General features: G+C 45.6%; 1 protein-coding gene across 4 annotated transcripts in view; it reads right to left on the bottom strand.

Moving 5' to 3' along the window:
- Positions 1-21,712, bottom strand: part of MIF4GD (MIF4G domain containing) — a 115,851-nt gene extending 94,139 nt beyond the window's left edge. The window contains exons 1-5 of one of the 4 annotated variants that reach the window (XM_063960638.1): positions 21,458-21,712; positions 8,382-8,525; positions 2,213-2,368; positions 1,951-2,121; positions 169-346 (exon numbers count right to left, since the gene is read on the bottom strand). In XM_063960638.1, the coding sequence (XP_063816708.1) occupies positions 169-346; positions 1,951-2,121; positions 2,213-2,368; positions 8,382-8,513 (637 nt within the window). In that variant the 5' untranslated portion in view covers positions 8,514-8,525; positions 21,458-21,712. Of the gene's footprint in view, positions 1-168; positions 347-1,950; positions 2,122-2,212; positions 2,369-8,381; positions 8,549-21,457 lie in introns of all 4 variants that reach the window. The other 3 variants (XM_063960637.1, XM_063960636.1, XM_063960635.1) reach the window with 3 other exon arrangements.
- Between the last annotated feature and the right edge of the window lie 1,234 nt (positions 21,713-22,946).

The raw sequence follows: 22,946 nt of genomic DNA, 5'->3' as shown, positions 1-22,946 counted from the left end.
TCTCACTCAATTACATTTGGCCCCTGGTCTCATGTCTCACAATCTGCTGAATCTAAATAAATACAAGTCTGCCTGCAGCTATGACAGCTGTGACCAGTACCTAGTATTAAGCTTTATGGAAAAAGAACTAAACAATGTTTTACAAAAGTTAGTTCGGGTTTTAGGCACCTCTTTTGTCCTGGCCTGATGACCAGTTCCATATTCTCTTTAACAAGCTGTAGGAGGAGAACTGAAGACCGGCATAAGGGAATACCGCAAGAAGGGTGGGGCAGAGGCCACGGTAGAACGTGAAGAATCCTTCTGTTCTGTACATAGTGCTGATGGCATGGTGCAAGGTCTTATACACCTGGAAAATAAATAAATGGTTGGATTTGTCTCACATACTAGCAGCACAACTAGTAGAAAGATCATGAGCTGTCCCTGTGTATTAAGGGATGTATACAATGTCTCGCCTGAACTGATATTTACATGGTTTTTACTCCTTACATTGAAATTACAACGCTTCAATCTTAAGGTTTATACACATGGGATTAGAGAGTGTACCATAAGATACGTGGTGGGTGACTTGTGAACAGCAAATTGCTGGGGGCTGCTACTGATGATAAAAATACTTATTATAATATAAACCTATTTCTGAAAGCACTAATGCCTATTTAATAATAACACATTTTGTTCTCTCTATCTTCTTAACTCATTGCCAAGTGGACTTTTATCTTTGTCTCCCCTTCACTTTGTGCAACCTTAAAAGGTAATTTTTTTGATATAGGATATACTGTAGGTAAATAGAGTTATGTTAAAAACCTCTGACGTCATATCTCTGTTTATTAATTCAGTAAAATCTGCATCTACAATATATTCAATCCTGTGTCATGTTGGGTATTCCATGATGAACAGGATTGAAAAATACCAATTAGTTATTATCTGACTTGTTCTATTTTTTCTATGGGACAAAAGGAACCAATTGTATTTTCATGTTTGCATGTATTATTCCTATTGGTAAGGCCAATTCTTTATGGGTAAACGTAAAATAAAATTAGATATATAGAAATGGCGCAGCGCTACCCAGTGTCAACAATGTCATAAAACTGTAAAATTTCCTTAACAAAATTGCCTTCACATATGAATGAATACATTGGGGGGTATTTGTCAAAGCTTGGAGAGAGATACAATTCTGAGAGATAAAGTACCAATCAATCAGCTCCTAACTGTCATTTTTCAAACCCAGCCTGTAAAATGTAAAAGCAGAAGCGGATTGGCTGGTATTTTATCTCTCTTTGAGCTTTTATAAATACCCCCATTGTCTTTTATGTTATCTTTACACTTACAGCAATTTACAGGTTTCATTTTATAGAGCCAACACATGCATCACTGTCACTATTTTGTCTTAATCAGCATTGTTTAGCTAATTATGGGGGACATGTACTAAGCAGTGATAAAAGTGGAGAAGTTGCCCATGGCAACCAATCATCATTGACTTAACATTTATAATTTGCATACTATAGAAGAATACAGAGCAGACGATTGGGTGTCATGGGCAACTTTTCCACTTTTATCACTGTTGAGTAAATCTCCCCCTAAGTCATTTAGTCTTTTAATAATTAGCTCAAATTGATAGGGATTCGCCTTTTTAGCAAACCGTTTTTGTTAATTACAAACAATTAAGATATTTTATACAATTATTAAGGAGCTACTCTTATAATTATTTCATTGCTTAATAAAATATATATGTCAATGCCTGGGAATTTAAAAAACTGTATGAGAACTATAAGTGAGTGGTAATGATCCGAGGCACTGCAGCATTCTCTATGAACATTACTACAGAACACTGATTTTGCTGGGATTTAGACTGTAGACTATAGTTTCCCTTGCATGTAAACATTTAAGCAATGATTCATTGCTTTACAAGAAAAAAAGAAAAATAATGAGTCACACCAATATTCATACCCATACCTTAGGCTCGCCCTGTGCGGCAAAACGTGTCCTTAGCGTATCCAGAGGCTGCACGGTTAGAGTCGCTGAGCAGGCAGCCAGGCCGCCACACAAAAAGTGCACTGCAGGGGCACGAATGTCAAGAGCGGTGGAAGTGTGAAAAACTTCCGTTAATAGCTCGAAGCTCACAAACTGCAAGATGACAGACAGGCGCTTTAGCTGAATCCCACCACAACATTTACCAGTACCATCATGAGAGACAACAAACTCCTACAGCTCTGACCTGTACCGCCCCATAAGAAACAGACAGAAGCTGGGCTGGGATGTGTCCCTTCCAGAATCCATGCAAGCCTTCCTCTTCCAGGATCAGTCTTGCTGCCTGCAGGATACCTCTGTACTTCCCCTGAAGACCATGTACTGTCATACCCTCAATCTGCAGCTAGGTGAAACGATAGAGGAGGGTAAGAGTGACATAAAGAGGGGGTCAATCAAAACTGGATAGCGCAACTTACGCTGAACTTGGTTTTATGCTGCATAGTTTCGCATGTAAAGAAGGTGTGCTCAAGATAACCTAAACCACAAATAAGATTTACTTGCAAGAAAATAAAAAAGTCATAAAGGAGATGGAAAAGTGTAAAATGAAAAAATAAGATTTTACTCACCGGTAAATCTATTTCTCGTAGTCCGTAGTGGATGCTGGGGACTCCGTAAGGACCATGGGGAATAGACGGGCTCCGCAGGAGACTGGGCACTCTAAGAAAGAATTAGGACTACTGGTGTGCACTGGCTCCTCTGTCTATGCCCCTCCTCCAGACCTCAGTTAAGGAAACTGTGCCCGGAAGAGCTGACATTACAAGGAAAGGATTTTGGAATCCAGGGTAAGACTCATACCAGTCACACCAATCACACCGTATAACTCGTGATAACATACCCAGTTAACAGTATGAACAACAACAGAGCATCAACCAACGGATGCCAACATAACATAACCCTTTATGTAAGCAATAACTATATACACGTATTGCAGAAAATCCGCACTTGGGACGGGCGCCCAGCATCCACTACGGACTACGAGAAATAGATTTACCGGTGAGTAAAATCTTATTTTCTCTAACGTCCTAGTGGATGCTGGGGACTCCGTAAGGACCATGGGGATTATACCAAAGCTCCCAAACGGGCGGGAGAGTGCGGATGACTCTGCAGCACCGAATGGGCAAACACAAGGTCCTCCTCAGCCAGGGTATCAAACTTGAAGAATTTTGCAAAAGTGTTTGTACCCGACCAAGTAGCTGCTCGGCAAAGCTGTAATGCCGAGACCCCTCGGGCAGCCGCCCAAGAAGAGCCCACTTTCCTTGAGGAATGGGCTTTTACTGATTTCGGATGTGGCAATCCAGCCGCAGAATGAGCTTGCTGAATCGTGTTACAGATCCAGCGAGCAATAGTTTGCTTTGAAGCAGGAGCACCCAGCTTGTTGGATGCATATAGGATAAACAGCGAGTCAGTTTTCCTGACTCCAGCCGTTCTGGCTACATAAATCTTCAAAGCCCTGACTACATCAAGTAACTTGGAATCCTCCAAGTCACGAGTAGCCGCAGGCACCACAATAGGTTGGTTCAAATGAAAAGATGACACCACCTTCGGCAGAAATTGCGGACGAGTCCGTAATTCTGCCCTGTCCATATGGAAAACCAGATAGGGGCTTTTACATGACAAAGCCGCCAATTCTGACACACGCCTAGCCGAAGCTAAGGCCAATAGCATGACCACTTTCCACGTGAGATACTTTAGCTCCACGGTCTTAAGTGGCTCAAACCAGTGAGATTTCAGGAAACTCAACACCACGTTAAGATCCCAAGGTGCCACAAAAGGGGGCTGAATATGCAGCACTCCCTTTACAAACGTCTAAACCTCAGGAAGTGAAGCCAGTTCCTTTTGAAAGAAAATGGATAGGGTCGAAATCTGGACCTTTATAGATCCTAATTTTAAGCCCATAGTCACTCCTGACTGTAGGAAGTGTAGGAACAGTCCTAGCTGGAATTCCTCTGTAGGGGCCTTCTTGGCCTCACACCAAGCAACATATTTTCGCCATATACGGTGATAATGTTTTGCTGTCACATCCTTCCTAGCCTTTATCAGCGTAGGAATAACTTCATCCGAAATGCCTTTTTCCGCTAGGATCCGGCGTTCAACCGCCATGCCGTCAAACGCAGCCGCGGTAAGTCTTGGAACAGACAGGGCCCTTGTTGCAACAGGTCCTGCCTGAGAGGCAGAGGCCATGGGTCCTCTGTGAGCATCTCTTGCAGTTCCGGGTACCAAGTCCTTCTTGGCCAATCCGGAACAATGAGTATTGTTCTCACTCCTCTTTTTCTTACAATTCTCAGCACCTTGGGTATGAGAGGAAGAGGAGGTAACACATAGACCGACTGGAACACCCACGGTGTCACTAGCGCGTCCACAGCTATCGCCTGAGGGTCCCTTGACCTGGCGCAATACCTTTTTAGCTTTTTGTTGAGGCGGGACGCCATCATGTCCACCTGTGGCAGTTCCCATCGATTTGTAATCTGTGTGAAGACTTCTTGATGAAGTCCCCACTCTCCCGGGTGGAGGTCGTGCCTGCTGAGGAAGTCTGCTTCCCAGTTGTCCACTCCCGGAATGAACACTGCTGACAGTGCTTGCACGTGATTCTCCGCCCAACGAAGAATACTGGCGGTTTCTGCCATCGCCACCCTGCTTCTTGTACCGCCCTGGCGGTTTACATGAGCCACTGCGGTGATGTTGTCTGACTGAATCAGCACCGGTTGGTTGCGAAGCAGAGGCTCCGCTTGACTCAGGGCGTTGTATATGGCCCTTAGTTCCAGGATATTGATGTGCAGACAAGCCTCCTGACTTGTCCACAGCCCTTGGAAGTTTCTTCCCTGAGTGACTGCCCCCCATCCTCGGAGGCTTGCATCCGTGGTCACCAGGACCCAGTCCTGTATGCCGAACCTGCGGCCCTCGAGAAGGTGAGCACTCTGCAGCCACCACAGAAGAGACACCCTGGCCCTGGGTGATAGGGTGATCAGCCGATGCATCTGAAGATGCGATCCGGACCACTTGTCCAACAGATCCCACTGAAAGACCCTCGCATGGAACCTGCCGAAGGGAATGGCTTCGTATGACGCCACCATCTTTCCCAGGACTCGCGTGCAGTGATGCACCGACACCTGTTTTGGTTTTAGAAGGTCTCTGACCAGAGTCACGAGCTCCTGAGCCTTCTCCGCCGGAAGAAACACCTTCTTCTGGTCTGTGTCCAGAATCATGCCCAGGAAGGGCAAACGCGTCGTAGGAATCAGCTGCGACTTTGAAATATTCAGAATCCAGCCGTGCTGTTGCAACACTTCCTGAGAGTGTGCTACGCTGATCAGCAACTGCTCTCTGGACCTCGCCTTTATGAGGAGATCGTCCAAGTATGGGATAATTGTAACTCCTTGCTTTCGAAGGAGCACCATCATTTCCGCCATTACCTTGGTAAATATTCTCGGTGCCGTGGACAGACCAAACGGCAACGTCTGGAATTGGTAATGACAGTCCTGTACCACAAATCTGAGGTACTCCTGATGAGGTGGATAAATGGGGACATGCAAGTAAGCATCCTTGATGTCCAGAGACACCATAAAATCCCCCTCTTCCAGGCTTGCAATGACCGCTCTGAGCGATTCCATTTTGAACTTGAATCTTTTCAGATAAATGTTCAGGGACTTTAAATTCAATATGGGTCTGACCAAACCGTCCGGTTTCGGTACCAAACACATTGTGGAATAGTAACCCTTTCCCTGTTGAAGGGGGGGAACCTTTACCACCACCTGCTGGAGATATAACTTGTGAATTGCCGCTAACACTATCTCCCTTTCCATGGGGGAAGCTGGCAGGGCCGATTTGAGGTAACGGTGAGGGGGCATCACTTCGAATTCCAGCTTGTATCCCTGAGACACAATCTGTATAGCCCAGGGATCCACCTGTGAGCGAACCCACTGGTGGCTAAAATTTCGGAGACGCGCCCCCACCGCTCCCGGCTCCACCTGTGGAGCCCCAGCGTCATGCGGTGGATTTAGTGGAAGCCGGGGAGGACTTCTGTTCCTGGGAACTAGCTGTAAGGTGCAGCTTCTTTCCTCTACCCCTGCCTCTGGCAAGAAAGGATGCACCTCTGACTTTCTTGCTTTTTTGTGAACGAAAGGACTGCATTTGGTAATACGGTGCTTTCTTAGGCTGTGAGGGAATATATGGCAAAAAATTTGACTTCCCAGCCGTAGCTGTGGAAACTAGGTCCGAGAGACCGTCCCCCAAACAATTCCTCACCCTTATAAGGTAAAACCTCCATGTGTTTTTTAGAGTCGGCATCACCTGTCCACTGCCGAGTCCACAGGACCCTTCTGGCAGAAATTGACATTGCATTTACTCTAGAGCCCAGTAGGCAAATGTCCCTCTGGGCATCCCTCATATATAGGACAGCGTCTTTTATATGCCCCAGGGTTAGTAAAATAGTATCCTTGTCCAAGGTATCCAGTTCCTCAGACAGAGTATCTGTCCATGCTGCTACAGCACTACACATCCAGGCCGATGCAATTGCCGGCCTCAGCAGAGTACCTGAATGTGTATAAACAGACTTCAGGATACCTTCCTGCTTCCTATCCGCAGGATCCTTTAGGGAGGCCGTATCCTGTGACAGCAGGGCCACCTTCTTAGATAAGCGTGTCAAAGCTTTGTCTACCCTAGGGGAGGATTCCCAGCGTAACCTGTCCGTTGGCAGGAAAGGGTACGCCATAAGTAACCTTTTGGAAATTAGCACTTTCCTATCAGGAGAATCCCACGCTTTTTCACATAACTCATTTAACTCATGTGAAGGGGGAAAAGTCACCTCTTGCTTTTTCTCCCCAAACATATAAACCCTCTTGTCAGGGACAGGGTTTACCTCAGATATGTGCAATACATCCTTCATTGCTATAATCATGTAGCGGATGGCTTTAGCCATTTTAGGCTGCAATTTTGCATCATCGCCATCGACACTGGAGTCAGAATCCGTGTCGATATCTGTGTCAACAATTTTGGATAGTGGGCGCTTCTGAGACCCTGACGGCTTCTGCGCTGTAGGATCAGGCATGGGCTGAGACCCCGACTGTCCCAAGGCATCAGCTTTATCCAACCTTTTATGCAAGGAGTTTACATTATCATTTAACACCTTCCACATATCCATCCAATCAGGTGTCGGCGCCGTCGGCGGGGACACCTCATTCATCTGCACCTGCTCTGCCTCCACATAGCCCTCCTCGTCAAACATATCGACACAAGCGTACCGATACACCACACACACAGGGGATGCTCTATATGAGGACAGGACCCCCACAAGGCCTTTTGGAGAGACAGAGAGAGAGTATGCCAGCACACACCCCAGCGCTATATGACCCAGGAATCACACTGTAACTTAGTGTTTACCCAGTAGCTGCTGTATATATGATTATTGCGCTAAATTTATGTGCCCCCCCTCTCTTTTTACCCTTTTTCTACCATGAGTCTGCAGGGGAGAGCCTGGGGAGCTTCCTCTCAGCGGAGCTGTGGAGAGAAAATGGCGCTGGTGAGTGCTGAGGAAGAAGCCCCGCCCCCTCAGCGGCGGGCTTCTGTCCCGCGATTTGGTGTAAAAAATGGCGGGGGCTCGTGCATATATACAGTGCCCAGCTGTATATAGGCTGCTTTTGCCAGGAGGTACTCAAATTGCTGCCCAGGGCGCCCCCCCCTGCGCCTTGCACCCTACAGTGACCGGAGTGTGTGGGTTAGTGTGGCGCAATGGCGCACAGCTGCAGTGCTGTGCGCTACCTCATGTGAAGACAGGAGTCTTCTGCCGCCGATTTTGATGTCTTCTTGCTTCATCCGCCGGCTTCAGTCTTCTGGCTCTGCGAGGGGGACGGCGGCGCGGCTCCGGGAACGGACGACCAAGGTTAAGATCCTGTGTTCGAACCCTCTGGAGCTAATGGTGTCCAGTAGCCTAAGAAGCGCAACCTAGCCGCAGTTAGTAGGTTTGCTTCTCTCCCCTCAGTCCCACGTAGCAGAGAGTCTGTTGCCAGCAGAAGCTCTCTGAAAATAAAAAAACCTAACTAAAATACTCTCTTAATAGCAAGCTCAGGAGAGCTCACTAAAATGCACCCAGCTCCTTCCGGGCACAGATTCTAACTGAGGTCTGGAGGAGGGGCATAGAGGGAGGAGCCAGTGCACACCAGTAGGACTAATTCTTTCTTAGAGTGCCCAGTCTCCTGCGGAGCCCGTCTATTCCCCATGGTCCTTAAGGAGTCCCCAGCATCCACTAGGACGTTAGAGAAAAGAAAAAAAAAACCTTCCCTAGATGTCACAGAGGAGCAGTTAAGTAATGTAAGAGTAGAGCAATTATTTGGAATTAGTCTCTAAGTTTACAAAAAAATAAATACCTGAAATCGAATTTTAATGACATCCAGAGGGCTAATAGAGGCTCTTGTGACCAGTCCAGATAGAGACCCAGCAGTAGCTACTTCAGTAACAGAGAGCCGGCACCCCTCCGAGCCGGGGTCATATCCCACCATCCTCTAAGAGACCTTGTGACAAATAAATAAGAGGTCTTGGAAAATAAGCAAATTAGTGTTTTCTGATCATCTCCCTGCTAGCTCAATACATTGGACTATATCCTTCTAACATAAAATTTACTTGGGCCAATGAAACCAAACCAGTACAAACAGTAAAGGTAAACCTATAAGCACAATTGCAAATGTTCAAATGACTATAACAAAACCACTTCTGGTACAATTTCTACTTTAGATTGGAGAATATATGGGGCAGGGCTTTTTGTGAATGACGACATTGACGGAGTGGGTCTGTGAGCTGGAAATTACTCTCTGTTCTATGTGAAATTTATCTTTGTATTTGGTGGTCATACATATATTCCAATGCCATGGACAGAGGGAGTGTCAGATTTATATTATCCTATGAGTTAAGGGTGCCAATGATGTTACAATCATTTATGAAACAGAATTACAGGATTAAATGTAACAAGTAGGAAGAGGGTCCTCCCCTATCCAGTCCCAATTCCTCCATCACACAAATAAATATATTTTAAGTTTATTTGCTTTATTTTAGGCAAAACACTAATAGCTATAAATAACAACAATAAAAGCAACAATGAAATAGACAGAATAGTCAACAACAACAAGTAATAAATAATCACAAGTAACTTTTTACAAAACAAAATCCATTCTTCGATTTCCAGTGTTTGCAAAACGATCAATCACTCTATCCAGGTCTACTGCAATTTCCCGATGAGTATGTAGAAGAGCTAAACTTGTTAACCTCTCCTGACCCATTTGGTTTCTCAACCACGTTTTTAAACATCGTAAAGAAGAGAAGCTCCTTTCAGCTGATGCAACGCTGATGGGCAAGGTTAAAAGAATTTTCAGAAGGGAGTTCACTAATGAAAAAATATCTTCATCACAGGCCTGCAGAGCTTCTTCCACAGACTCTGGGAGAGTTATGCAGTCAGCCGACCGTACCCACCTCTCTTTCCAGAGGTGAACCTCTGATAGTAGTGTCCATTCCAGCCCAGGTTTAGGACTTATTAGATCTCCATAAGTATTGCAAAATGCCCTTACTTTTAATGTCAGTGACTCAGTGTTCAAATGCAAGATGTTTCTTGGCAGCAAGCAAGTCAGCTCACAAGATGACAACGTTTCAGCAGAAAACCTGGTTTGTACAGCACCTATTACGGAATCCAGCAAAGGAATATAGATTGCCCTCCTATAGTAATCTTCTGGTGTTGAAAATGGAATATTTGCTCTATGCATTTGATTTTTCTTGGTTATTCGTGGTAGTTCTATTGAAACATCTAAGTTTGACAAAACCTGAGATGCTTTTGAAAATATATTTGAAAATTCTTCACTGCAATTTCTACGCTGTTTATTCAAAGCTGACAGAAGATCAGTGACAAGGGTAGCAGTGCCAGTCAAATCTACAGTTTTCTTCTGGAACAGCCTACTAAGTGGTAGACACATTGTAAATATTGAGAGCTGGCAGTGCAATGCCACTACAAACTCAACATTTTGTATGGCACTTAACATGGTCTGGGCTTTATCAGATGATGCTTGTTCTGTCCATTGAGATATGTATTCAAGTGCCTGAACAATATTTTCTAATCGGGCAAGAAACTGGATCAAGCATTCATTTCTTTCTACCCAGCGCGTTTCGCACATACCCTTTAAATTGTGCATCCACAACATTCATAAGAACATGGTTCCACTTAGCTGAAGCGTTAAAGAAACACACAACTTCCTTGATGATGCCGATACAGTTGCGTATACCCTGAACCTTTGAAGTCTTGGACATTGACAAGTTTAGTGTGTGATTAAAGCAAGGGCATCTAGTGGCATATTTAGCCTCCTTTCGTATCTCTGCAACAGCACCTAACTGCTCTGAGATCATCAGGGAACAACCATCGGTACCAATCCCAACACAGTTCAGTAAATCTAAATTTAACTTTTCAATTTACCTGATCACTAGCTGCCCCAAAACTTTGCCACTCACTTTAGGCTTAACAGATGGTGAGGAGTCCTTGAAACAAGCCTCATGAACATTTTCAAATGCAATGAAATCTTCGTATCTTTGGTTCTTAACTCAAGCAGAGACTCAACTGAAAACTATGGGAAATCTCTGTAGTTTTGTCAAATATCACACAGTAATATTTTGCCTCCTTCACACGCTCCACAATGACACTTCTAATTTCTTCCGCACAACAGTCAGCTGGTTTTGAGTAGTTTTACTGATATACGTTGCATTTGCACGTAAGTTCTCAAGGTGATTTGCCAGAGCAGTATCCCCACTGTTAACTTTAAACCGCAGCAACTCTCTAAAAGTTCCTTCATTTATCAGCGGCTCTACGTCTGCTTCTTTAAACAGCTCTCCATCATCCCTATTCCCTCGCAGGGAATTTAATGGTTTCAACTATAGGCTTTAATCTTTGTCTGTTCTCTTGGACCTGCTGTAGTCGCTGTGAACTAATCCTGTTCATAATATTCTTCTCTGGTGCATAAATGGCCTTCATTTTGCTGCTTGCACAGAATCCCTGTGGTATTGTTGCTTCTCATGAGTGCATAGGTATCCATCTTTGCCTAGCAGCTTTGCAAAAACATTCAGGGGCTTTTTTACAAGCTTCTAAAGAGGAACGTGATTGTGGGAGCCCCCCATTGCTGCCGTAACAAATAGGGCACAATATTTGCAGAAGACTCCTTTTTTAGCATCGGAGTACACCAACCACGGAAAACTGTCCAGATGAGATTGCTTTAGAAACCTTTTTTCCTCCTTCCCTTTCTTATTATGCATTGAAAATGGTAGCTTGTATCCAAGTGAAGGCTTCCATGGTCTTTGCAGTAGCTCACATTTCAAATGGTCATTGAGAGTAAAAATGGAGTCAATGTAGTTTCCAATATAATTTTTTAGCATACTGCCACAATCTTGCATCGTATTCACACAATCTTCAGCATATTCACCTTTTCTCAATTCATTCGTTTTTTTCCACCTTACTGTAGTCTTCATCTTCCACTCTTTTCTTCTTTGCTATGAATAAATCTATAGTTTGCTGTCTGCGCTTCATTTCCTGGCTTGTAATCTTATGGCACAACAAAAAATAAAAATGGACAAGTGGATTACTACAATGGACATACGGGAAGGTGGACGGACTTGTCTGAAAATACAGACGTGTGTTTGCGAACAAACGTGTCTGGAAATACAGACGTGTCTTGGCGAACAAACGTGTCTGAAAATACACACGTGTCTTGGTGAACAAACGTGTCTGAAAATACACACGTGTCTTCGTAAACAAACGTGTCTGAAAATACACACGTGTCTTGGCGAACAAACGTGTCTGAAAATACACACGTGTCTTGGCGAACAAACGTGTCTGAAAATACACACGTGTCTTGGCGAACAAACATGTCTGAAAATACACACGTGTCTTGGCGAACAAACGTGTCCGAAAATACACACGTCTGGACAGAGAAATGGACCAATATGTATGAACACCAATTCATTAGACTCTTGCTGTAGTGAACAGACACTAAACTACTTAACAGCCATTGGGGCAGATGTATTAACCTGGAAAAGGCATAAGGAAGTGATAAACCAGTGATAAGTACAAGGTGATAAATGGAACAGCCAATCAGCTGTTAACTATTAATTTACATATTGGAGCTGATTGGCTGGTGCTATACACGTTAGAGATGTGTGCTGAGCGAACCGCTCAGCACAAATCTCTCCCGCCGCTCAGCACAGCGCGATGTGTGCTGAGCGTGCGGTGGGAGACGGGGGGGCGCTCATTTCACCCAGCGGGTGAAATGAGCAACGTGCTAGATTGGCCTGAACGGCAGGCCAATCTAGCACCAGCGATAGCGATGCGCATACACACGAGTGATCCATGCTTAAAATCTAAGCAATCTAGTCAGATTGCTTAGATTTTAAGCATGTATCTCTCCGAGAGTACCCCCCTTTAAAACTATTGTATAAAATCACCTTCAGTCTATAGGGGGGTATCCAATTACCTGTAGTAATTTTCTGCCAGTATTTATATCACCAGGTGCTATCCAATGAGCCCTGATGCCAGCATTTATCAGGGGTTTGGTTTCACCTGCCTCAGGAAGGCAAAGCCAAATCCCTGATAGGTGGGCTTTTTTCCAGCGATCGCGGATGCAAAAATACATAGGTCTGTGGCTTTACATGGACCCTATGTATTTTTGCATAAAAAACGGGAGGTTTTTGCACATTACAATAGGATAGATGCAAAAAAAAATAAGATTTTACTTACCGATAAATCTATTTCTCATAGTCCGTAGTGGATGCTGGGGACTCCGTCAGGACCATGGGGATTAGCGGCTCCGCAGGAGACAGGGCACAAAAAGTAAGCTTTTAGGATCACATGGTGTGTACTGGCTCCTCCCCCTATGACCCTCCTCCAAGCCTCAGTTAGGTACTGTGCCCGGACGAGCGTACACAATAAGGAAGGATCTTGAATCCCGGGTAAGACTCATACCAGCCACACCAATCACACCGTACAACCTGTGATTTGAACCCAGTTAACAGTATGATAACAACGAAGGAGCCTCTGAAAAGATGGCCCACAACAATAATAACCCGATTTTTGTAACAATAATTATGTACAAGTAATGCAGACAATCCGCACTTGGGATGGGCGCCCAGCATCCACTACGGACTATGAGAAATAGATTTATCGGTAAGTAAAATCTTATTTTCTCTAATGTCCTAGTGGATGCTGGGGACTCCGTCAGGACCATGGGGATTATACCAAAGCTCCCAAACGGGCGGGAGAGTGCGGATGACTCTGCAGCACCGAATGAGAGAACTCCAGGTCCTCCTCAGCCAGGGTATCAAATTTGTAGAATTTTACAAACGTGTTCCCGCCTGACCACGTAGCTGCTCGGCAAAGTTGTAAAGCCGAGACCCCTCGGGCAGCCGCCCAAGATGAGCCCACCTTACTTGTGGAATGGGCATTTACAGATTTTGGCTGTGGCAGGCCTGCCACAGAATGTGCAAGTTGAATTGTACTACAAATCCAACGAGCAATAGTCTGCTTAGAAGCAGGAGCACCCAGCTTTTTGGGTGCATACAATATAAACAGCAAGTCAGACTTTCTGACTCCAGCCGTCCTGGAATTATATATATATATATATATATATATATATATATATTTTCAGGGCCCTGACAACGTCTAGCAACTTGGAGTCCTCCAAGTCCCTAGTAGCCGCAGGCACCACAATAGGTTGTTTCAGGTGAAACGCTGACACCACCTTAGGAAGAAACTGGGGACGAGTCCCAGTTCTGCCCCGTCCGAATGGAAAATCAAATATGGGCTTTTGTAAGACAAAGCCGCCAATTCTGACAATCGCCTGGCCGAGGCCAGGGCCAACAGCATGGTCACTTTCCATGTGAGATATTTCAAATCCACAGATTTGAGCGGTTCAAACCAATATGATTTGAGGAATCCCAACACTACTTTGAGATCCCACGGTGCCACTGGAGGCACAAAAGGGGCTGTATATGCAATACTTCCTTGACAAATGTCTGGACTTCAGGAACTGAAGCCAATTCTTTCTGGAAGAAAATCTACAGGGCCGAAACTTGAACCTTAATGGACCCCAATTTGAGGCTCATAGACACTCCGGTTTTCAGGAAGTGCAGAAATCGACCTAGTTGAAATTTCTTCGTGGGGCCTTCCTGGCCTCACCCACGCAACATATTTTCACCACATGTGGTGATAACGTTGTGCGGTCACCTCCTTCCTGGCTTTGACCAGGGTAGGTATGACCTCTTCCGGAATGCCTTTTCCCTTAGAATCCGGCGTTCAACCGCCATGCCGTCAAACGCAGCCGCGGTAAGTCTTGGAACAGACATGGTACTTGCTGAAGCAAGTCCCTTCTTAGCTCCTGAGGCCATTAGTCCTCTGTGAGCATCTCTTGAAGTTCCGGGTACCAAGTCCCTCTTGGCCAATCCGGAGCCACGAGTATAGTTCTTACTCCTCTACGTCTTATAATTCTCAATACCTTGGTTATGAGAAGCAGAGGAGGGAACACATACACCGACTGTTACACCCACGGTGTTACCAGGACATCCACAGCTATCGCCTGAAGGTCTCGTGACCTGGCGCAATACCTGTCCCGTTTTTTGTTCGGGCGGGACGCCATCATGTCCACCTTTGGTCTTTCCCAACGGTTCACAATCATGCGGAAAACTTCCCTATGAAGTTCCCACTCTCCCGGGTGGAGGTCGTGCCTGCTGAGGAAGTCTGCTTCCCAGTCGTCCACTCCCGGAATGAACACTGCTGACAGTGCTATCACATGATTTTCCGCCTAGCGAAAAATCCTTGCAGTTTTGCCACTGCCCTCCTGCTTCTTGTGCCGCCCTTTCTGTTTACGTGGGCGACTGCCGTGATGTTATCCCACTGGATCAATACCGGCGGACCTTGAAGCAGAGGTCTTGCTAAGTTTAGAGCATTATAAATTTGCTCTTAGCTCCAGTATATTTATGTGGAGAGAATTCTCCAGACTTGATCACACTCCCTGGAAATTTTTTCCCTGTGTGACTGCTCCCCAGCCTCTCAGGCTGGCCTCCGTGGTCACCAGCATCCAATCCTGAATGCCGAATCTACGGCCCTCTAGAAGATGAGCACTCAGTAATCACCACAGGAGAGACACCCTTGTCCTTGGATATAGGGTTATCCGCTGATGCATCTGAAGATGCGATCCGGACCATTTGTCCAGCAGATCCCACTGAAGAGTTCTTGCGTGAAATCTGCCGAATGGAATCGCTTCGTAATAAGCCACCATTTTTACCAGGACTCTTGTGCAATGATGCACTGACACTTTTCCTGGTTTTAGGAGGATCCCGATTAGCTCGGATAACTCCCTGGCTTTCTCCTCTGGGAGAAACACCTTTTTCTGGACTGTGTCCAGAATCATCCCTAGGACCAGCAGACGTGTCGTCGGAACAACTGCGGTTTTGGAATATTTAGAATCCACCCGTGTTGTCGTAGAACTACTTGAGATAGTGCTACTCCGACCTCCAACTGTTCTCTGGACCTTGTTCTTATCAGGAGGTCGTCCATTTTCTTTGAAGACGAATCCTCATTTCGGTCATTACCTTGGTAAGGACCCGGGGTGCCTTGGACAATCCAACGGCATCGTCTGAAACTGATAGTGACAGTTCTGTACCACGAACCTGAGATACCCTTGGTGAGAAAGGCAAATTTTGGGACATGGAGGTAAGCATCCCTGATGTCCCGGGACACCATATAGTCCCCTTCTTCCCGGTTCGCTATCACTGCTCTGAGTGACTCCATCTGGATTTGAACCTTTGTAAGTGTTCAAATATTTCAGATTTAGAATAGGTCTCACCTAGCCTTCTGGCTTCAGTACCACAATATAGTGTGGAATAATACCCCTTTCCCTGTTGTAGGAGGGGTAATTTTATTATCACCTGCTGGGAATACAGCTTGTGAATTGTTTTCAATACTGCCTCCCTGTCGGAGGGAGACATTGGTACAGCAGACTACAGGAACCTGCGAGGGGGAAACGTCTCGACATTCCAATCTGTACCCCTTGGATACTACTTGTAGGATCCAGGGGTCCTGTACGGTCCTAGCGTCATGCTGAGAACTTGGTAGAAGCGGTGGAGGGCTTCTGTTCCTGGGAATGGGCTGCCTGCTGCAGTCTTCTTCCCTTTCCTCTATCCCTGGGCAGATATGACTCTTATAGGGACGAAAGGACTGAGGCTGAAAAGACGGTGTCTTTTTCTGCAGAGATGTGACTTAGGGTAAAAAACGGTGGATTTTCCAGCAGTTGCCGTGGCCACCAGGTCCCATGGACCGACCCCAAATAACTCCTCCCCTTTATACGGCAATACATCTTTGTGCCGTTTGGAATCTGCATCACCTGACCACTGTCGTGTCCATAAACATCTTCTTGCAGATATGGACATCGCATTTACTCTTGATGCCAGAGTGCAAATATCCCTCTGCGCATCTCGCATATATAGAAATGCATCCTTTAAATGCTCTATAGTCAATAAAATACTGTCCCTGTCAAGGGTATCAACATTTTTAGTCAGGGAATCCGACCAAGCCACCTCAGCTCTGCACATCCAGGCTGAGGCGATCGCTGGTCGCAGTATAACACCAGCATGTGTGTGTATACTTTTTAGGATATTTTCCAGCCTCCTATCAGCTGGCTCCTTAAGTACGGCCCTATCTGTAGATGGTACCGCCACTTGTTCTGATAAGCATGTGAGCGCCTTATCCACCCTAAGGGGTGTTTCCCAACGCGCCCTAACTTCTGGCGGGAAAGGGTATACCGCCAATAATTTTCTATCGGGGGAAACCCACGCATCATCACACACTTCATTTAATTTATCTGATTCAGGAAAAACTACAGGTAGTTTTTTCACATCCCACATAATACCCTTTTTTGTGGTACTTGTAGTATCAGAAATATGTAACACCTCCTTCATTGCCCTTAACGTGTGGCCCTAAAGGAAAATACGTTTGTTTCTTCACCGTCGACACTGAAATCAGTGTCCGTGTCTGGGTCTGTGTCGACCGACTGAGGTAAATGGGCGTTTTACAGCCCCTGACGGTGTTTGAGACGCCTGGACAGGTACTAATTTGATCGCCGGCCGTCTCATGTCGTCAACCGGCTTGCAGCGTGTTGACATTATCACGTAATTCCATAAATAAGCCATCCATTCCGGTGTCGACTCCCTAGAGAGTGACATCACCATTACAGGCAATTTGCTCCGCCTCCTCACCAACATTTTCCTCATACATGTCGACACACACGTACCGACATACAGCACACACATAGGGAATGCTCTGATAGAGGACAGGACCCACTAGCCCTTTGGGGAGACAGAGGGAGAGTTTGCCAGCACACACCAAAACGCTATAATTATACAGGGACAACCTTTATATAAGTGTTCCTCCCTTATAGCATTTAATATATATTCATATCGCCAAATCAGTGCCCCCCCTCTCTGTTTTAACCCTGTTTCTGTAGTGCAGTGCAGGGGAGAGCATGGGAGCCTTCCCACCAGCATTTCTGTGAGGGAAAATGGCGCTGTGTGCTGAGGAGAATAGGCCCCGCCCCCTTTTCGGCGGGCTTCTTCTCCGGAGTTTGTGATATCTGGCAGGGGTTAAATACATCCATATAGCCTCAAGGGCTATATGTGATGTATTTTTCGCCATACAGGTATTATACATTGCTGCCCAGGGCGCCCCCCCCCGCGCCCTGCACCCTCCGTGACCGCTGTGTGAAGTGTGCTGACAACAATGGCGCACAGCTGCAGTGCTGTGCGCTACCTGATGAAGACTGAAAGTCTTCTGCCGCCTGGTTCCGGACCTCTTCAATCTTCAGCATCTGCAAGGGGGGTCGGCGGCGCGGCTCCGGGACGAACCCCAGGGCGAGACCTGTGTTCCGACTCCCTCTGGAGCTAATGGTGTCCAGTAGCCTAAGAAGCCAATCCATCCTGCACGCAGGTGAGTTCACTTCTCTCCCCTAAGTCCCTCGTAGCAGTGAGCCTGTTGCCAGCAGGACTCACTGAAAATAAAGAACCTAAAAACTTTTTCTAAGCAACTCTTTAAGAGAGCCACCTAGATTGCACCCTGCTCGGACGGGCACAAAAACCTAACTGAGGCTTGGAGGAGGGTCATAGGGGGAGGAGCCAGTACACACCATGTGATCCTAAAAGCTTACTTTTTGTGCCCTGTCTCCTGCGGAGCCGCTAATCCCCATGGTCCTGACGGAGTCCCCAGCATCCACTAGGACGTTAGAGAAAAATCAGTGAAAAGATTTTAAAAAAATTACTAAATCCCAGCTGTTTTTGCCAGCGCAATATTTTTGGGGCTATTTGGATACCCACCTTCCCCCCGTGTGTATAAGGTTCATATGAAACAAATGCATTCAGTGTTTAGACTTGTGTCCCATCCCAAAGATCTGTCATTATGGTATGCAAGTATTCCGAAATATATAAAAATCCGATATCCAAAATACTACTGGTCCCAAGCATTTTGGATATAGGAGACTCAGAAATGTGAGAGAGTCCTATCGCACAGGTATAATTGCAGAATATTCTTATGCATAGAGTGGACTTCAATAAGTCCTTACAGTATAACCATATATGTACCCCTATATTCATAATTGTTAACAACATAGGTGTATCAAAATGGGGTGCTACCTTAGATACTGGTTTAGGTAATGTACAACACAAAAGAACAAAAGCTGTCTGTAATAGGTGCACTTATAAGTTTTAAAACATACCTTTTATTTAACAATATTAAAAATGACATATCACGTCCTTGTCAGTGAAATATTAAAATTATAGACAGATGCGTGTAAAAGTACACAAAGAAAGTGTGTATAAAAATACTATACCAAAAAAAACTGTGTTTATTTGTTGTCTATTTGGTTAGTTTCTCATAAATAACAACGTACACATTCTATGAGGTATCAACTTGGAATTGTATTCACAATTATATATTAACCGGGTTCAGTATAGGATCCTGACGATCAGGAGACCGACGCCAGAGTCCCAGTGGCGACAGCAGCGTGTCCCCTTGAGCGCTCGCTGCCCTCACCACGTTCCAGGCCTGGTGGCGATCTTTGCTCGCCATACTATTATATTCTGCCCCCCCCCCCGAGTAGGAATTATGGTCCCCGTTTGGGATTCCGTCTGCTGGCTGTCGGGATTCCGGCGTCTGTATCCTGATTGCCGGGATCCCATTTGCCGGGAAAGTGACTGCTTCCCAATTAACCACCTACTGTACAAGGTGGCCCTGCTGTAGTCTCACAAATAAGTAGTGGTTACCACTGTCTTCAAGTCTCTGTATAATATTGGTCCTATAATGTGTATCAAACAGTTTATATATCAGTGGGAGAGATCCCTTGATTATAAATGACACCCTAATAGCTGGTAGGGATATATTGCCAGCCAAGCAGGCAAAGGATTTGTTAGTGGGTGTTTGGTATAATAATCACTTCCACAACACATCAAATCAAAGTTCCTCAATATTACATCTATCCAAAGCTATGTTCATCATAATTTATGACACATAACGTACAGTTGTGATACCTACAGTATAAAAAGTTGTAATCCCCTAATATTAGGGTATAGCAAAATAATATATTAAATGAAAACAAATGTCTGGAGTAATTATTCTCATCTATTTCTCATCTTAATATGAGGTGCTGAAATAGAGTCAGTCAATCAAGGTTTATGATATGTTGACATTGTTATGAAATACAGTATTATAATCCTTGATGATTGACGGACTCTATATAAGCACCTTATATTGAGATGATAAATGGTATAAATGTGATAACTATAATTACTTAGAATAATTGTATCAATCAGAGATCTTTGGGATACTACCAACATTTATTGATACAAATGGTAACAAGTGGCATACTATTACCCCTTATGGGTGGTATTCAGTGTGCCGGCTGTTCAGTATACCTGCGCCGGAATCCCGACACCCGGCATACCGACAACTATTCTCCCTCTTGGGGGTCCGCGACCCCCCTGGATGCGCACCACCATGCCCGCAAGGGGCTCATTTGCGCTCGCCCAGCTGTCGGCATGCCTGCGGTCGGGATCCCGGCGCCTGTATGCTGGGTGCCGGTAACCCGACCGCCGGCAAAATATACTACACCCACCTATTATCTCCAATGCCGGATCCCACCCAGGAATTGGAAACGGGTCCTTCTCAAATGGGATCCGGCATTGGACCCTAGAGGCTGCCTTTCCCAACCCAGCAATTTGGCGGGTCGTGTTGCTATGGGGGGGTGGGACTGGAAATACATGTGATCTGTGTGGAGTTTATATGTTTGTCATGTGAAATTTTAAAATTATTAAACAGTACTTCACTATGGGGGGTCATTCTGACCTGATCGCACGCTGCTGTTCATCGCAGCGTAGCGATCAGGTCAGAAGTGCACATGCGCTGGCGCCACAGTGCGCCGGCGCATGGCTGACAGGCGACGGCTGCCGTTGCCTAGCGATCGACTCTGCCTGATTGACAGACAGAGGCGTTCGCTGGCCGGGAGGGGACAGCACAGCGGCGTTTGGCCGCCGGTTTATAGGCGCAGTCCGTCCAACGCAGGCATGGCTGGACCGTGTGGGGGTCGGTCCACAGCGGATGCGTGACGTCACACGCAGCCGCAGCGACGAGTAGTACACAAAAGCTGCGCTGGCCGGGAGCAACTCCTGAAGTACAAAAGCGCTTTTGTACTTCTACGACGGGGCAGGGGCTGACATGCGGGGCGGGCTAGAACCTGTGCTTGGCGTCCCCCCGCATGTCAGTGTGGATAATCGTAGCTGTGCTAAATTTAGCACAGCTACGATCAGGTCGGAATGACCCCCTATATTTGCTTATCCCATCCATTTTGGGTACATTTGAATGAGCCTAATAAGAAGTATGCTGTGAGATATGACATCTGCTGTATCCGAAGTGGCCTATTTATGAACAACCTACATATGCAGTAGCGCTGGATCTCTCCCAGTGATATATAAACTATTTGATGCATATTATAGGACCAATGCTATACAGGAACTTGAAGACAGTTGTAACTAATACTCATTTGTAAGACTACAGCGGGGCCACCTTGTAGGTGGTTAATTATACGGTGAAGATAATTCCAAGTTGATACCTCACAGAATGTGTACGGTGTTATTTATGAGAAACTAACCAAATAGGACAAATTAGCACACACAGGTTTTTTGTATAGTATTTTTATACACACTTTCTGCACTTTTACACACGTCTCTATAGTTTTAGTATGGGACATGATATGTCATTTTTAATATTATGAAATACAAGGTATATTTTAAAACCTACTGTATTACAGACACCCTTTATTGTATTGTACATATGGGAGACTAAACCTGTAATGCCCTGCCTAGGGAATTTAGCAATAGAATCTCTTACCGGTTGTATGGCCCCTCTGCAACAGGCTGGTCCCTGTGGCTGACTGGCAGGATAGTCCCTCTTCAACACGCTGGCCCCTGTGGCTGACTGGCAGGATAGTCCCTCTGGCTGGTCTCTGGGTGCAGGAATGCAGTGTGCTCTCACACTGTGCAGCAAAGTAAAGTGGAACACAGGACAGAAAGAAATGGAACGCACAGTTCCTTTATGCTTCCTCTTCCTGTGCACACAGAGTACACAGAACAGGTTCCACCCTCCCAACACTATACTGTTTCTATTAGCCCACAGGCCTGTCATGTAACTGAAGCCACGCCCCCAGCCCCTTCCTGGACCTCCTCTTATCAGCACTGTTGGGAGCTAGGCTCGCTCGGCTCCACACTGACAATAGCTGACAGCCAGCTGAGCCAGGAAGGGAGGAGGGAGCAGGACTTCACTGACAGTTTGTCTGCCTGTCGGCCGGAGTTTGCTAGGGGGGGGCGGTCGCCCCCCTTTCTATCTGTGCCTGGTCGGGAACACCGCAGAAACACTGCATACTGTAGTAATACATACCTATACATTTTTTTTTTTAAACACTTTTTTTTATTTATTTTAATTTTTTGAGGGCACATAAACAAAAGGTACAATAACAAAGGGTAAGTGCAGTACCCACATAACAAATGTTAACTTATTTTAGGAATACGGTTATGTTTCGGTTAGTGTCACAAAATGGGTAAAATAAAGTAAATGGAAAACTAGCTCTAGGGAATGATTGAGGTACTGTGTATGTTGCGTTACCTTTCTACTCTAACGTGTTATGCACACTGCCACTGAGCAGTACCTTAGTCAAAATTGGACACAAACGTATTTTCACAATATATCTGGGGAAAAATTCCTGTTTGAACCGATTCTGAATTGGCCGCCATAGCAATGCACAATAAAGGCATTGCACCTCAATGTGGCCATTCCTGGAATTCATCTAGGGGTCGAGCTTTTAGCTTTGCAGTTCTGACTTTATGAAACTTGCTGCTGCCCCACACAATTCAACAGGCCCCCACTCTAGGGGGGCGGTTCATTTTATTATGCGCAGCCAATCTCCCATGACGGGTCGGGAGATTGGGGGGCGCTATCCAACCATTTTTTTTTTTAAAGAGCTTGTCACGTCCAGACAGACAGACCAGGTTCAGTGGCATCTGCCCTGATAACCTCAGAGTCATGAGGAGACATGGAACAGTACTAGTGAAACCAAAGGCTACAGACTGCTAAGTGTTGTAATAATCACTACTGCATGTCTGTCAACGGTCCTGAATTAGGCTGATTAGTCCATCCGCTAACATGTACAACTTGGGAGGAATCAAAGACTCAGGCCTAGAGGTAATCCCCCAGAATAACATATCCTCATTGCATTTGCTACCACTGGTGGACAATGATAAAAGATTTTCCAATGCATCGTTACCACCTACTATAGCGCAGCTTGCATTCAGAAAAAAATGCTGTGAGCCGTTATGATATTTAA

Source organism: Pseudophryne corroboree, chromosome 3 (assembly GCF_028390025.1).
Source record: "Pseudophryne corroboree isolate aPseCor3 chromosome 3, aPseCor3.hap2, whole genome shotgun sequence".
Classification (NCBI taxonomy): Eukaryota; Metazoa; Chordata; class Amphibia; order Anura; family Myobatrachidae; genus Pseudophryne; species Pseudophryne corroboree.
This window is presented reverse-complemented; position numbering and strand designations above follow the sequence as displayed.